This window comes from Microcaecilia unicolor, chromosome 6 (assembly GCF_901765095.1).
Source record: "Microcaecilia unicolor chromosome 6, aMicUni1.1, whole genome shotgun sequence".
Lineage (NCBI taxonomy): Eukaryota > Metazoa > Chordata > Amphibia > Gymnophiona > Siphonopidae > Microcaecilia > Microcaecilia unicolor.
The window spans coordinates 225,724,581-225,738,788 of NC_044036.1; the positions used below are offsets into that span (position 1 = coordinate 225,724,581).

Consider the following 14,208-nt stretch of genomic DNA (forward strand, 5'->3'; position numbering starts at 1 on the left):
GCTCTGATCATGGGTCGGCTGCAAACTCTGGCGCTAGTATGGCGTTAACAGCCTCTAGCGCCAGAGTTTGCTTTTGATCATGAGGGCCCAAATGTGATCCTGGCTCACCTGTCAATGACTATCCCCTTTATGAAATCAGATGGATCTCTTCCCTTAGTTCTAGCTCATTTCAGAACAGCGAGCCAAGACTGTAGTAGGAGGATGGTCAGGAATGCGATGAATACTTTCTTTGCTTTGCCAAGGATGGCATTGTCCTGGGGGTCAGAAGCACAACCATAAATCTCTTCTTATCGTCACAGCACTTATAATCACTTCTGCAGTGTCTTCTTTGTTGCTGCACAGTCTTTATAGAGAAGCTAAAATCTTAGTTATCCTGATGTTGCATAGAATCCAGTGTGTCACAGCTGCAAAATCCACTAATTTGTTCTTGCAACTCCGAGTACTTGTCTGATGGCAAAGAGGATAGCAACAGCTTCTCTGACTAGCTGAGACTCTGGATCTTCACTGCACCAATCAGCGGTTCGTAAGCAAGATCACGATGGCTGGTGGTTAAGATGCTTTATCCCAAGTTGAGTAGAACTGGTTCTAACTGGAGCAGATACAGTGTTGCCTCCAAAGGTTGTTCAAGCTATTCATGACTAGGAACCTCTTCAAAGATGGTGTTCAGGGTGTTTGGACAAACAGAATGACCCCTTGATAGCTCAGCATAACTTTCAAAAAGCAAGTCAGGGGGAATCTTTCAGAAATCACGACAGTATGACTGAGAGCATGTTTTAGGCATAAGTTAGCCTCAGGCCAGAAAGGTGACCCATATAGTCTGTGCAGAATTCAGAAGCCACATTTTAGCAAGTGGGAAGACAGTTCTTTTCACAAAAGAATTACAGAGATTTGAAAAAGCTTTGACCTCCCTCCTAATTTTCCTTATAGCATATACACCATATATCAAATATGGTCAGTTGGTTGATTTGAATAACTAAGGGAGTAATTACATTTCTACATGGGTGATATGGATGTTAGATAACTTTGTTCCTTAAATAAATGACCATAATAATGTGTATTTACTTGAGTTCCCTTTGTCTAATATTACATTTTGTTTAAAGATCAGAAACCATTCAGTGTGATGGTAATAGAGGAAATCAGGATAGAGGGAGGGAGAGTGGTAAAAACTTTTTTCAAATCACTGTTCATTTATCATGCTGTTCTAGAAAAATGCACAATTCTGAAACTAATTGAGAAAATGCTGGTCCAGTGCACTAGTTTACCTTGCACTTTTTGTTGTAGAACCGCAAGAAGCAGCGTGAGGAAGTGGATGTGGTGGGGGCCAGCAATGTGGATGGTGCAGTTACACTCAGCAACAACACTCAAAGCAGAGAACAAATGATCCATGACCGAATCGGCTACAAACCTCAGCCAAAGCCCAACAGCCATGCTGCACAGTTTGGAAACTTTGAGTTTTAGAGATCTGGGCATATAGATTATTTTTTCTAAATAAACAGTACAGAAACTGCCATTCCAAGGGTACTAAGTCTTCATGTGACAGTTCTAGACTCCTGTGCATGAGGAGAAAGGGTCTTTCACAGGACACCATATGAACCTTGGTTGCTAAAGCCTACGTTTTTTGTTTGGTAGATTCTTATGCCTTTATGCCTTTATAAATTGGAAATTTGGAGTGGAGTGTTCAGATATGCAAGTTAAGTACTGTAATGGTTAAACAAGTCTGACCTCCATAATGTTGAATTCCACTAGAACAATAGTTCCCAAACTTGGTCCTTGAGGCACCCCAGCCAGTCAGGTTTTCAGGATAACCACAATGAATACTCATGAAAGAGATTTGCATGCAGATCTCTCCTGAATATTCATTGTGGTTATCCTGGAAACCTGACTGGCTGGGATGCCTCCAGGACTAGGTTTGGGACACCACTGCACTAGGAATTTCACATTTTCAAAGGAACGTGCAAGAACACACTGAAGTAACTCGGATTTATTCTTTAAGAGCTGTAAAATACTGCAACTCTGTTACTTTTAACTTAGTACACTTCATATGAGTATTCTTTGGTCATTTGCACACCTTAGCCTTACAATTGTGATACATAAATACACATTTATATCTTTTTTGCTATTTGTGTCACCAACAGAACTTGGCATAGACAAACAAGCATACATGTTAGTGCTTTAGAACTAAAATAAATGCGCTTAGCACTATTCTAAAAATGGCGCTCAAACAGGTGAATGATTAGAAATAAACACCAGCACGAGAGCCTGTTAGTGCCATACTAGCACCTGCGTTTGCTAACGCCCCATGATCAGAGTCCCCGAGTGCGTGAAACAATGTGCTCGAGGGCTCTGAACACAACTAGCATGCCAAATGCATGCAAAACAGGGCTCTTAGTGCAAATAGCATGCAAATGCATGCTAAACCTATTCCTTCCCAATGATCAGCAACCAGCGTGCCAAAGATTGGGTCACTGGCTGCCAGGGCCGGTCTTAGCAAGTGTGGGGCCCTGTGCAGACCAATTTGGTGGGGCCCCGCCCCCACCCTAGCTCCACCCCATTGAAAAGATTATTCCACTTTAATGTAAGGTTGAGTTCCATTCGCAAATCAACAAGAGCACTTTGGTTCCTTTAGAAGAAAAGCTATCATTATTCATACCTTGCCTTTGAAATGGCACTGGCAGTGGCACAAACTTGCTTCAGGCACTCCACTTGACTTGACTTTCTTATCTTTGGCACAATGAAGGTGGAGAGATGAGCACTAGTGGTATATATCGGAGACTGAGATCAAATCCAACCTAAGCTGGGGCTTATGATTAAGGTTCATTCCTATCTTGGTACGTACAAAACAAATCCATTTGGATACATTACCCCAACAAGGAAAGTTGAGTTATTTTAAGTGTGACTGATGAAGTGACAGGGGAATCCCTAGTAAATTATTTATGGGTAACTAGGTTGTTATTGTGCGACCACCTGTGTAATAGTCAATTTCTTTGCAACCTTCTATTTGCTCTCTAATGCTCTATCTCTACTAAGTGCCTCAAGAAGAAATTTACAGTAACATATAAAAGCAAACTGTATGCCATCACACAGAAGACTGTGAAGCATCAAAACACAGATAAAATTGCATATAACCTTTTCTAGACTCCAAGAAATGGAGCACTTGTCACATTAAGCTAAAAAAAAAACCATCATGCACAAGCTTTGATCTTCTGTAATAGATTTTTCCTTACAACTGATTATATATTAACCTGAAAATTAAAATGGCTTACTGGGAAAAGCACGGCAGCATAGTTCTGTTACAGAAAGGCTAATCGTTTGTTCTACCTGATGAAGTTGCCGTCACAACAAGCATAAATCATGTTTATTTTTTAAGTCGCGCTCGTCACACTGCACCCACGATGGCTCACCTCCGGCTCTGACCACGCTCCAGCTCATTTTCCCTTCCCACTCAATGACTCCCGCCCACCCTCGCGGAAACAGGAAATACCTCATCAGAAGGAGGTGGGACATTGAGCGGGAAGGCGGAAGGGAAAAGCAGGGGTGAGCCCTCGTGCCTGCTGCAACTGTCTGTTGGGGCCGGGCCGTCGCTACAACAGTCGTCGTCCTGGGACTGGGAGGCGGGAGCTGACGGTGGGCTCAGCAGCGGGGGGGGGGGGGGCACCGGTGGCGGGATGCGGTCCGGAGCGAGTGCAGGAGGATCATGATGATGTGGACGGTCCGAGCAACTCGGCGAGTAGGGGTCAGAGAGGCAGAGTTGAGGCGCGCCGCACGGGGCCCCCTTAAGCGCGGCCGCCTTGGTCGCCTCTGCCTAAGATCGGCCCTGCTGGCTGCGGCAAACCGTACGCCAGCTCCGAGCTGGCGTTAGGGTTTGCAGACCATTGGGGAGGAATGGTGAGCCCTGTCCAGCGACAGGGGGGCTGGAGGTCTGCTGGACCTCCAGTCCCCCCAACACAGTTCAGGGAGGACTGGAGATCTGGTGGGTCTCCAGCCCCCAACCCCCTAGCATTAACAAGGGGTCCCTGGTGGTCCAGTGTCAATTCCCCCACCCCCCACCTTGAGTTGGAGGGGGGAGGTAGCCTGCCTCCCTCCTCTTCCTTCGACGATGACACCTGCAAAATGGCGGTGCCCAGTGTATCCTGGAATGCGCTGGGTGGGGCTTCACACCATATAAGGGAGTTTCTCTGTATTGGGGCGGTGTTGGGGGGATTCCAGCCCCCCTGTCGCTGGGGGGGGGGGGTTAGTCACCCACTGGGCCACCAGAGACCTTTTGGAAATGCTGAGGGGAGTTGGGGGGGTCTGGAGAACCACCATATCTCCAGCCCTCCTTGAACCTGGGAAGGGGGGAGGGGACCAGAGGTCCACCGGACCTCCCGCCCCATTTTGCCTTGCTCGGGGCAGTGGTAGTTGGGGTCTGGTGGTCCCATGGACCTCTAGCCCCTGTGTTTGATAGGTCTGGGCTTTTGACAGCCCAGACCTGTCAAACAAGTGCGGGAAGATTGTGCTGAGCACTGTTATGAGTTTTTAATCTGGGGATGAATAAATCATCAACAATCTCTGGATTCAGTCTAGCTCTCCTGTCTTCCACAGTCCTTCTTGCAATAGAAGATGTGCTGGTAGCAGGAATGTACAGGATTCCCCATGCAAATTTTGCTAGTTGTGGTCAGCATGTTTGCTTTTTTTCCAAAAAAATCAAAATATCGTCGTCTGCATCACTCAAACATAAATAACATTCCAGTTCATTAACAGGTTTCAAAGTAGAAAATAACACGGGGACAAAGTTTGTCCCCATCTCCGCCCTGTGGGATCTGTCCCTGTCCTCATCCCCACGGTTACCGTGGGTTCCTGTGGCATTCTCTACACACCAATTAGCACTAATAATTGAGTCCAATTATTATTATTTTTTTAACTTTTAATTTTTATTGATTAGTCACAACTTGATGACATACCATAACACTGTATGTCCAAACTGTTTGTAACAGCCCACGCAGGAGCCAACTTTAACCCAATCACTAGTACAAACATTCTGCACATAATAATAACCACATATATATAATCGAACCCTCCCCCGTCTACTCAACTATTACCCCCCCCCCCAAGCCCAGCACTTCCCCCCCCAACACCCCCTCCCCCCCCCCTCAACCCCCCTCTTAGTAACAAACCCCATCCGAATACCCAAAAAGCTGAAACCAAAGCCCCACACCCGGGGACTATCTGAATCTAGGAATCAATATAATGGCAGCTCTGGGGCTCAAACATTGAAGTAAAGTTTACCTACACTATAACTACAACCACCACCCCAAGCTGCCAGCCAAAAGTCTGCATAAAAGTGAATATATTTGTACTTCTCTTTTTACACCCCCCCCCCCCCCCAAGCAAAACACCCCAAGTACCCCAACCATCCCCCCTACCCCCAGACCCCCCATCCATCCCTACTCCCCACTCCACATCATACCCCCTTCCCCCCCCCCCATAAACACCTAAAGTCTCAGCTTTTATGTTTCAACAATTTTTATTATGAAATTTTCAACATAATACAATAAACAATACCGATATAAGGTATATACAACAGTGTACAACCTCAAGTATTTTGCTATAAGACAAAGACAGCAATTAATATCTTCTAATTGTTATGTACCCTTAATTATTCCATCAGTTTCCTATGAGTTCTTCCCTCCCCCCTTTTTTAAACCCTATCCCCCTAGCTCTACCCTCCCTACCTCCCATCCCTATTCTCCAATTTACCCATAACACACATGTAACATTTCCATTATTATGCGTTATCCATTATTATACACTATCTCCTCATAAGGTATTAAGAATAAGACTTCGGCCTTTCTGCATCATCTTATCCAAATAGCATCCCCATATTTTAAGAAATCGGGCTTTCCTTTTACAGTATCCTTTAGCCTCTTTCGCCTCCCAAACCAACAGTTGATGCACCTGGTTACGCCAATGCCAAAATGTCGGCGGATTGGTCGTAGTCCAGTGTTGCATAATGCATTTTTTCGCTGTCAGACATAATTTCCTACACAGCAGTGTTCTGTCAGCATTCAATCTCAATTGTGACTCTTTCACATCTAATATAAGTTGCAGTGGGTTCATAACTATTCTGCTAGATAATACACCTGAGATATAAGTGGTGATTTGCCTCCAATATCGTTGTATTAGTTTACAACCCCATAACGCATGGTAAATGGAGTTCTCATATTTATTACATTTCAAACAAAATGCTGTCTCAATACCCCCTGATTTGTATAATTGAACTTGGGTAAAGTATGCCCTATGTATCATTCTATACGCACATTCTCTATAAGTAGATCCCCCTATCAGGTGTGGTATTTCTTTGATTTGCGCAACAATATCCCAAGAGGTTAGTTCTCTACCCACATCTTTTTCCCATTTCTGTCGTAGTTGGGTCAACTCTTTCCCAGGAGCCAAACTCCACAGCTTCTGATGGATTTGTGATATGGATGGAGCATTTTCTGTAATCTAATCAAAGAAAGCTTTAATTTTGTTACCTAGTTTAAATTTAAGTTTTTCCATGTTTAACATTTGTATGTAATGTTTAAGTTGGCAATACGCAAATTTATCCCTCCATCCCATTTCTCCTTGTGTGAGCAACTGCGACAGCGGCTTAATATCCCCATTCGCACTCAGGGCGTCTGCCAAAGTAATTACACCTAGTTGTTCCCAATTAGCAAAGGTTTTCTTCTCCATTCCGGGTATAAATGCCGGGTTACCTCTAAGACTTATATATTCCGTCGTTCTCGGGTCTCCTCCCAGTAATGTCCCTATAAATGTCCACGCTGCTCTTAACGATTTGAGCAGAACATTATGTTGGAATCTATTAGGGATCTCCTTGCTCTGTACATGCATCAGTGTAAGTACTTGGTAAGGATTAAATAGCGCGTCCTCTATCTCAAGAGATGTGTGTTCATTGGTATGAAAGATCCTGTCCCTCACCAGTCTTAATAGGCATGCCATATTGTAATATCTAATACTAGTAAAAAAGGCCCGTTTCTGACACAAATGAAACGGGCGCTAGCAAGGTTTTCCTCGGAGTGTGTATGTTTGGAAGAGTGTATGTGAGAGTGACTGTTTGTCAGAGTGAAAGTGTGAGTGTGTTTGTGACAGAGTGTGTGTGTGAGAATGAGAGTGTGTGCAAGTGTGTATGTGAGACACAGTGTGAGAGAGAGTGTGTATGTGTGGGCGAGAGAGAGAGTGTGTGTGAGACACAGATTCTCTGTGAGAGTGAGTGTATGAGACCAAGCGAGTGTGTGAGTGAGTGTGTGGCACATAGAGAGTGAATGTGATACAGTGTGAGTTAGAGTGTGTGAGAGTGAGAGTCAGAAAGACATTGTATATGAGAGAGAGAGTGTGAGCCCTGCCCTCCCAATCCATGCCCATCTGTGCCCTGCCTAGGGTTACCATATGGCTCCAGAAAAAGGGAGGACACATTGAGCTAGCAGGGTTTTACTTCCATTGCTTTCCATTGTAAGCAATGGAAGTAAAACCCGGCTGGCTCAATTACTTCCATTGAAAGCAATGGAAGTAAAACCCGGCTGGCTCAATCCGTCCTCCTTTTTCTGGAGCCATATGGCAACCCTAGCCCTGCCCCCTCCATTCATCCTTTTCCAGCAATTCCCCTCTCTCCCTGAGCCCTGCCCTCGCAATCCATGCCCATCCATGTTCCTCTGTCACCTGCCCCCTCCATCCCTATCCAGCAATTCCCATCTGTCCCTGAGGCCTGCCCTGCAATCCATATCCATCCATGCCCATCTGTCCCCTCCATTCATCCCTATCCAGCAATTCCCCTCTCCCTGAGTCCTGCCCTTCCAATCCATGCTCCTCTGTCACCTGGCTCCTCCATTCATCCCTATCCAGCAATTCCCCTTTCTGCCTGAGGCCTTCCCTGCAATCCATATCCATCCATGCCCATCTGTGCCCTCCATTCATCCCTATCCAGCAATTCCCCTCTTCCTTAGTCCTGCCCTTCCAATCCATGCTCCTCTGTCACCTGGCCCCTCCATTCATCCCTATCCAGCAATTCCCCTCTCTGCCTGAGGCCTGCCCTGCAATCCATATCCATCCATGCCCATCTGTGCCCTCCATTCATCCCTATCCAGCAATTCCCCTCTTCCTGAGTCCTGCCCTTCCAATCCATGCTCCTCTGTCACCTGGCCCCTCCATTCATCCCTATCCAGCAATTCCCCTCTCTGCCTGAGGCCTGCCCTGCAATCTATATGCATCCATGCCCATCTGTGCCCTCCATTCATCCCTATCCAGCAATTCCCCTGTTCCTGAGTCCTGCCCTTCCAATCCATGCTCCTCTGTCACCTGGCCCCTCCATTCATCCCTATCCAGCAATTCCCCTCTCTGCCTGAGGCCTGCCCTGCAATCCATATGCATCCATGCCCATCTGTGCCCTCCATTCATCCCTATCCAGCAATTCCCCTCTCTGCCTGAGTCCTGCCCTTCCAATCCATGCCCATCCATGCTTTGTCACCTGGCCCCTCCATTCATCCCTATCCAGCAATTCCCCTCTCTCCTTGAGGCCTGCCCTGCAATCCATATCCATCCATGCCCATCTGTCCCCTGCATTTATCCCTTTCCAGCAATTGCCCTCTCTCCCTGAGCCCTGCCCTCCCAATCCATGCCCATCCATGCTCCTCTGTCCCCTGCCTCCTCCATCCCTTTCCAGCAATTCCCCTCTCTCCCTGAGCCCTCCCCTCCCAATCCATGGCCATCCATGCTCCTCTGTCCCCTGCCTCCTCCATCCCTTTCCAGCAATTCCCCTCTCTCCCTGAGCCCTCCCCTCCCAATCCATGGCCATCCATGCTCCTCTGTCCCCTGCCGCCTGCATTCATCCTTTTCGAGCAAGTCCCCTCTCTCCCTTCCATGACCCCCCCTTGCATCCATGCTACTCTCTCTCCCATGTCCCAGCCTGGCCGGCCCTCTTCTCCCCCCCCCCCCCCCCCTTCGCATCCATGCTGTCGTTTCTCCCCTGCCCTCCCGCTGCCATTGTTGTACTTTAGTGGCCACCCTCTTCTCTCCCCCCAACATGGTTTCTTTTTTTTTTTTCTTGTTTTTAAATTTACGTCCGTGGCGGTTCCGGCAGCGAAGCGTCAGGGAAGGAGGCGGTGCTCCCGACGTCTAGGTTTCCCTTCGCTGTGTTCCGCCCTCTTTTGACGTCATCCTTGACGTCAGAAGAAGGCGGAACACAGCGAAGGGAAGGCTAGACGTCGAGAGCACCGCCTCCTTCCCTGACGCTTCGCTGCCGAGCGATGCGATTGGTTGAGTGTTATTGCTCCGCCCTCGACGTCATCACGTTTGACGCGTGGGCGGGGCAGACACAATGCGATCTCACCCCCTTCACTTAGAATGTTGGCTAACAGAGGCTTCATTAGAACGTTGGAGGTGCGTTTTATATAGAGAGATATTATAGTACTATAGGAGAAAAAAATAACGTGTTTTTTTTTCATGATAAATAATCTCTGTAAGCTCTTACAGCTCCAGTATACCCAGTGCAAAATAAGACAGCCAATGTAAATTCTCAAATTGGACATATTACAAACACTAAAATGAAAATAAAATGATTTTTTTCTACCTTTGTTGTCTGGTGACTGTTTTTCTTTGCATATTGGTCCCAGTCTGTGATTCTGCTTTCCTTTGTTTTCGCTTAAGTCTTCTGTGCCATTTGTCATTTTTGTCTCGTTTTTCTTTGCTTTCTTCAATATTTTCAGGCTCTCTCTCTGCCCAGATTTAATTCATTTTTACTATCCATTCTTTAATTTCCTTCATCTACCTGTGGCTTTTCATCTTTTCCTCACCCTTGTTCTCCCCATGCCCCTTCCTCTTATTCTCCAGTCTTTCTCTATTCCCCTTTTCCTTCCAGCAGCTCTGCTTTCTCTCTCCATCCTTCCAGTGTCTCCCCTATTTCTTTCTGCATTCTTCCATCCAGCGTCTTCCCTCTTTCTCTCCCCATCCTTCCGTTTTCCCTCTCTCTCCCCATCCTTCCATCTGTTTTTCCCCCTCTCTCTCCCCATCCTTCCATCTGTTTTCCCTCTCTCTCCCCATCCTTCCATGTTTTTCCCTCTCTCCCCAATCCTTCCATCTGTGTTTTCCCTCTCTCTCCCCATCCTTCCATCTGTTTTTCCCCTCTCTCCCCATCCTTCCATCTGTTTATCCCCTCTCTCCCCAATCCTTCCATCTGTTTTTCCCTCTCTCTCCCCATCCTTCCCTCTGTTGGTTTCCCTCTCTCTTCCCAATCCTTCCCTCTGTTGGTTTCCCTCTTTCCCTCTCTCCCCAATCCTTCCCTCTGTTGGGTTCCCTCTTTCCCCAATCCTTCCCTCTGTTGGTTTCCCTCTCTCCCCAATCCTTCCCTCTGTTGGTTTCCCTCTTTCCCTCTCTCCCCAATCCTTCCCTCTGTTGGTTTCCCTCTCTCCCCAATCCTTCCCTCTGTTGGTTTCCCTCTTTCCCTCTCTCCCCAATCCTTCCCTCTGTTGGTTTCCCTCTTTCTCTCTCTCCCCAATCCTTCCTGCTGTTGGTTTCCCTCTCTCCCCAATCCTTCCCTCTGTTGGTTTCCCTCTTTCTCTCCCCAATCCTCCCCCCCTCCCTCGACACTCCAGGCGAGTCCTGCACTTAGTTTTTTTTTTTTTTTAGACTCAGAACGTGCGAACGATGCAGCCGGCAGCGATTGAAAGAGGCTGTCTGGGCTGGCGTCTGCGTCGGAGCTTCCCTCACCCTCTGCGAGTCCCACCTTCGTTGTTACAACTTCCTGTTTCACGGGACTCGCAGAGGGTGAGGGAAGCTCCGACGCAGACGCCTGCCAGCCCAGACAGCCTCTTTCAATCGCTGCCGGCTGCATCGTTCGCGCGTTGTGAGTGTTAAAAAAAAAACTAAGTGCAGGACTCGGCCGGAGTGTCGCGGGGGGGGGGGGGGGCGGGGCGGGGTGGGCAAAAAAAGGTGCCGATGCATTGGGGGGGGGGGAGTTTTGTTTAGTGTTTGTATCGGAAGGGGGGGTGCTGAGTTGCATGAATTCCTAGGCAGGGGGAGGAGTAGGGAAACACGCTCCTCCCCCTTTCCTTGTTTTTTTGTGGAGCAGCTGTGCTGGCGACGTCATCCTTGGCTTCACCCAACTCAGCCAATCAGACGTGCTGCACGGTCTGTGAGTGTCATTGCTCCGCCCATGAGGTCATCACGTTTGACGTGTGGGCAAGGCAGACAGTCATGGATGAAAAATTGATCTCTGGCGCCTCACATTTAGAACGTTGGAAAAGTGAGGCTTCAGAACGTTGGTGGTGCGTTTTATATAGAGAGATGGGGCTTGGCTGAGGGCGGACCTATGAGTGAGGGTGAGTGTTCCTGATACCCTAGCCTACCAAGAGTCCTACCAAGAGTGCAGGAGTTCAGTGCTTTAGTGCTTTACTGCCACGGAGTGAGCTTCAGAATGTTTGAGGTGGGTTTTATTTATATAGATTGGGAATTCCCAGTCCCCCCTGTCTCCAACCTCCCAGCATATACTTTTGCTGCATTTTAGCTCGTTTTCTATCCCAACAGAACCTAAATATTAATCGATAGAAACACTTTATATCTTTCTGCATCATCACTATGGGCAAAATCTGCAAGACGTATAGCCATCTCGGCAGTACCACCATTTTAATAAGATTTATCCTACCCAACAGCGATAACGTCAAAGTATCCCAAGAATCTAACTGTTGTTTTGTCTGGTCCAGTAATTTTGCTACATTTAATTTATATAATTCTTTTGGTCTAGCCGGCAGCAAAATGTCCAAATATATAAAGGAGGTGTGAGACTGTCTCAAGGGGAATCCTTCTGGCCATAGTTTCTTTGTATCTACGTTGAGCGCAAGAGCTTCAGACTTTTCTAAATTTAGTTTGAATCCCGAATAATCTCCATATTCTTGGAAGATTTCTAAGAGATTCGTCAAAGTTGTTTTCGGTTTCGTGATTATCATTAGCAAATCATCAGCAAAAGCAGCCAGCTTGAATTCTTGCTGCTTAAGTTGTACCCCCGATATCGCTGCACAACCATATATGTCTCTAATTAAAGGATCTAATTGAAGAGCAAAAAGCAGAGGTGACAGTGGACATCCCTGTCTAGTTCCCCTACTAATCTGAATTTCACCCGAAACATTGCCATTTACCATCACCTGTGCTCTTGGCATGTGATACAGAGCTTTAATCGCCTGCACAAAGTTACCTTGGAATCCATATTTCTCTAGCACCGAGTACAGAAAGGGCCACTCCACTCTATCAAACGCTTTTTCTGCGTCAAAGCTTATCATTAACGCCTGCTCATTGGAGAGGCCCAATCCTTCCAAGGATGCCAGAATATTCCTCAGATTTTTTGTAACTGATCTCTCTTGTACAAATCCTACTTGCACTGGATGTATAAGGTGAGGCAGTATCCTTCCTAGCCTGTTTGTCAATATTTTGGCAAACAATTTTGCCTCCAGATTAAGCAAAGAAATAGTCCTATAGGAGGTAACCAACTGTTCATCTCTCTTGGGCTTAGGGAACACCACTATCCTCGCTAGGTTTAAATGTTCTGGGAGTTGACCTTTTGCTATCCACTCATTAAACACCTGGGCCAAAGTAGGGGTAACCGAATCCCCCATTAGCTTATAGAATTCCACCTTGTAGCCGTCTGGGCCTGGTGCTTTACCTGTTTTACTTTGAGTTATAGCCCATCTTACTTCCTCCTCACTGATGCTAGCATTGAGGCGTATTCCGTCCCCATTTTGCAGCTTCGGGAGTTGACTACCCTCCAAGTATAGTGCCCCAGAAAGTCCTTCTTGCTCTGACACTTTGTATAGTTCTTGGTAATATGTTTGAAAAGCTAGGCGAATCTCTTGATTAGAGTGTATGAAATCCCCTTTCCCATTTTTAATAGTTGTTATGTTTCTGGAAGCAAATTTAGGTGCTATAAGACGGGCTAAGTATTTGCCTCCTTTATTCCCATGTTTGTAAAGTTGAAAGCGATAGTAGGCCTAGGATTTCACTTCCCTCTCATGTATTAATGAGTTTAGGGCCGTTTGTATACCTATCACCTCTTGCCTAATTTTAGTACTAGGTGTCTGGCCGTATTGTCTATTCAACATACCTAGTTGCTTTTCAAGCTTCATTATTTCTCTGTCTCTGGCTCTTTTATAGTGCGTTACATAGCTTATTATTTTGCCTCTCAATACGGTTTTCGCCGCCTCCCAAAAGCTAGTGGTTTTGGCTACCGAACCCTCATTGAAATGTTTATATTCAGCCCACTTACTTTTGTAGATATTCCCCAAATCTTGCATCTTTTATTAAATATGCCGGAAATGTCCAACTTTTCAGCAAGTCCTCATCCCCCCCTCCTTTCCATTTCATATGTACTATCGAGTGGTCCGATATAATGCAGGGATCTATATGTGCCTCAGTAATGTCTGTTAGCAAATTACGGGATGCGAGCAAATAATCAATTCGAGACGATGACCCATGTGCTCTAGATTGATGTGTATATTCTTTGTCTAACGGGTGCAAGGTTCGCCAGACATCTGTTAAATCAAGCGTTGTACATAAGTCCGGTAGACCCCTAGTATCTACCCGTCTGAGCTCCTTTGGAGGGTGCGATCTATCTAGAATTGGATCCCAGGTCATATTGAAATCACCTCCCAACAATAGGGGCCTATTATCTAGTTGTGTAATTTGTTTAAGTAATTTCTTGTAAAATGTTAAGTCTAGTACATTAGGAGCGTATATGCTGCCCAGTGTTATGGTTTGTCTATTGATTGTCACACTACATAGTATGCTTCTACCCCCTGGATCTGATATTACTTTGTGCACCTTGACTGTTAGCCCTTTACGAAAGAGTATTGCCACTTCTCCCCTCCGGCCATCTGCCGCAGCTGCCACACAATCAGCTACCCACCACTTAGCCAACTTAGCATGTTCTACTGCTGATAAGTGTGTTTCCTGAAGCAATACAATATCTGCTTTTATACGTTTAAGATGTTGCAGTATTTTTGATCTTTTAATTGGGGAATGTATGCCCCCTACATTCCAGGATACTACTTGAATCTGCTATGCTTCTGTAATCGCCCTTCAAGTATCTGGTTATCTATAATATTTGAGAGTAGCCAGCCCAGCCTCCAGCCACTCTTTCTGACATGCCAGTCTCTCTTTACCTTGTGTGTTTGACTTCGCATTTTATAATGG

At 46.3% G+C, this 14,208-nt stretch overlaps 2 protein-coding genes across 4 annotated transcripts in view; one reads left to right on the forward strand and one right to left on the reverse strand.

The window, feature by feature from the left end:
- The window catches only part of CDC26 (cell division cycle 26), a 101,454-nt gene extending 99,643 nt beyond the window's left edge, over positions 1-1,811 (forward strand). For all 3 annotated transcript variants that reach the window (XM_030206514.1, XM_030206515.1, XM_030206513.1), the window contains exon 3: positions 1,282-1,811. In XM_030206514.1, the coding sequence (XP_030062374.1) occupies positions 1,282-1,458 (177 nt within the window). In that variant the 3' untranslated portion in view covers positions 1,459-1,811. The remainder of the gene's footprint in view (positions 1-1,281) is intronic.
- The window catches only part of PRPF4 (pre-mRNA processing factor 4), a 682,089-nt gene that overhangs the window by 635,695 nt on the left and 32,186 nt on the right, over positions 1-14,208 (reverse strand). The window lies entirely within an intron of this gene.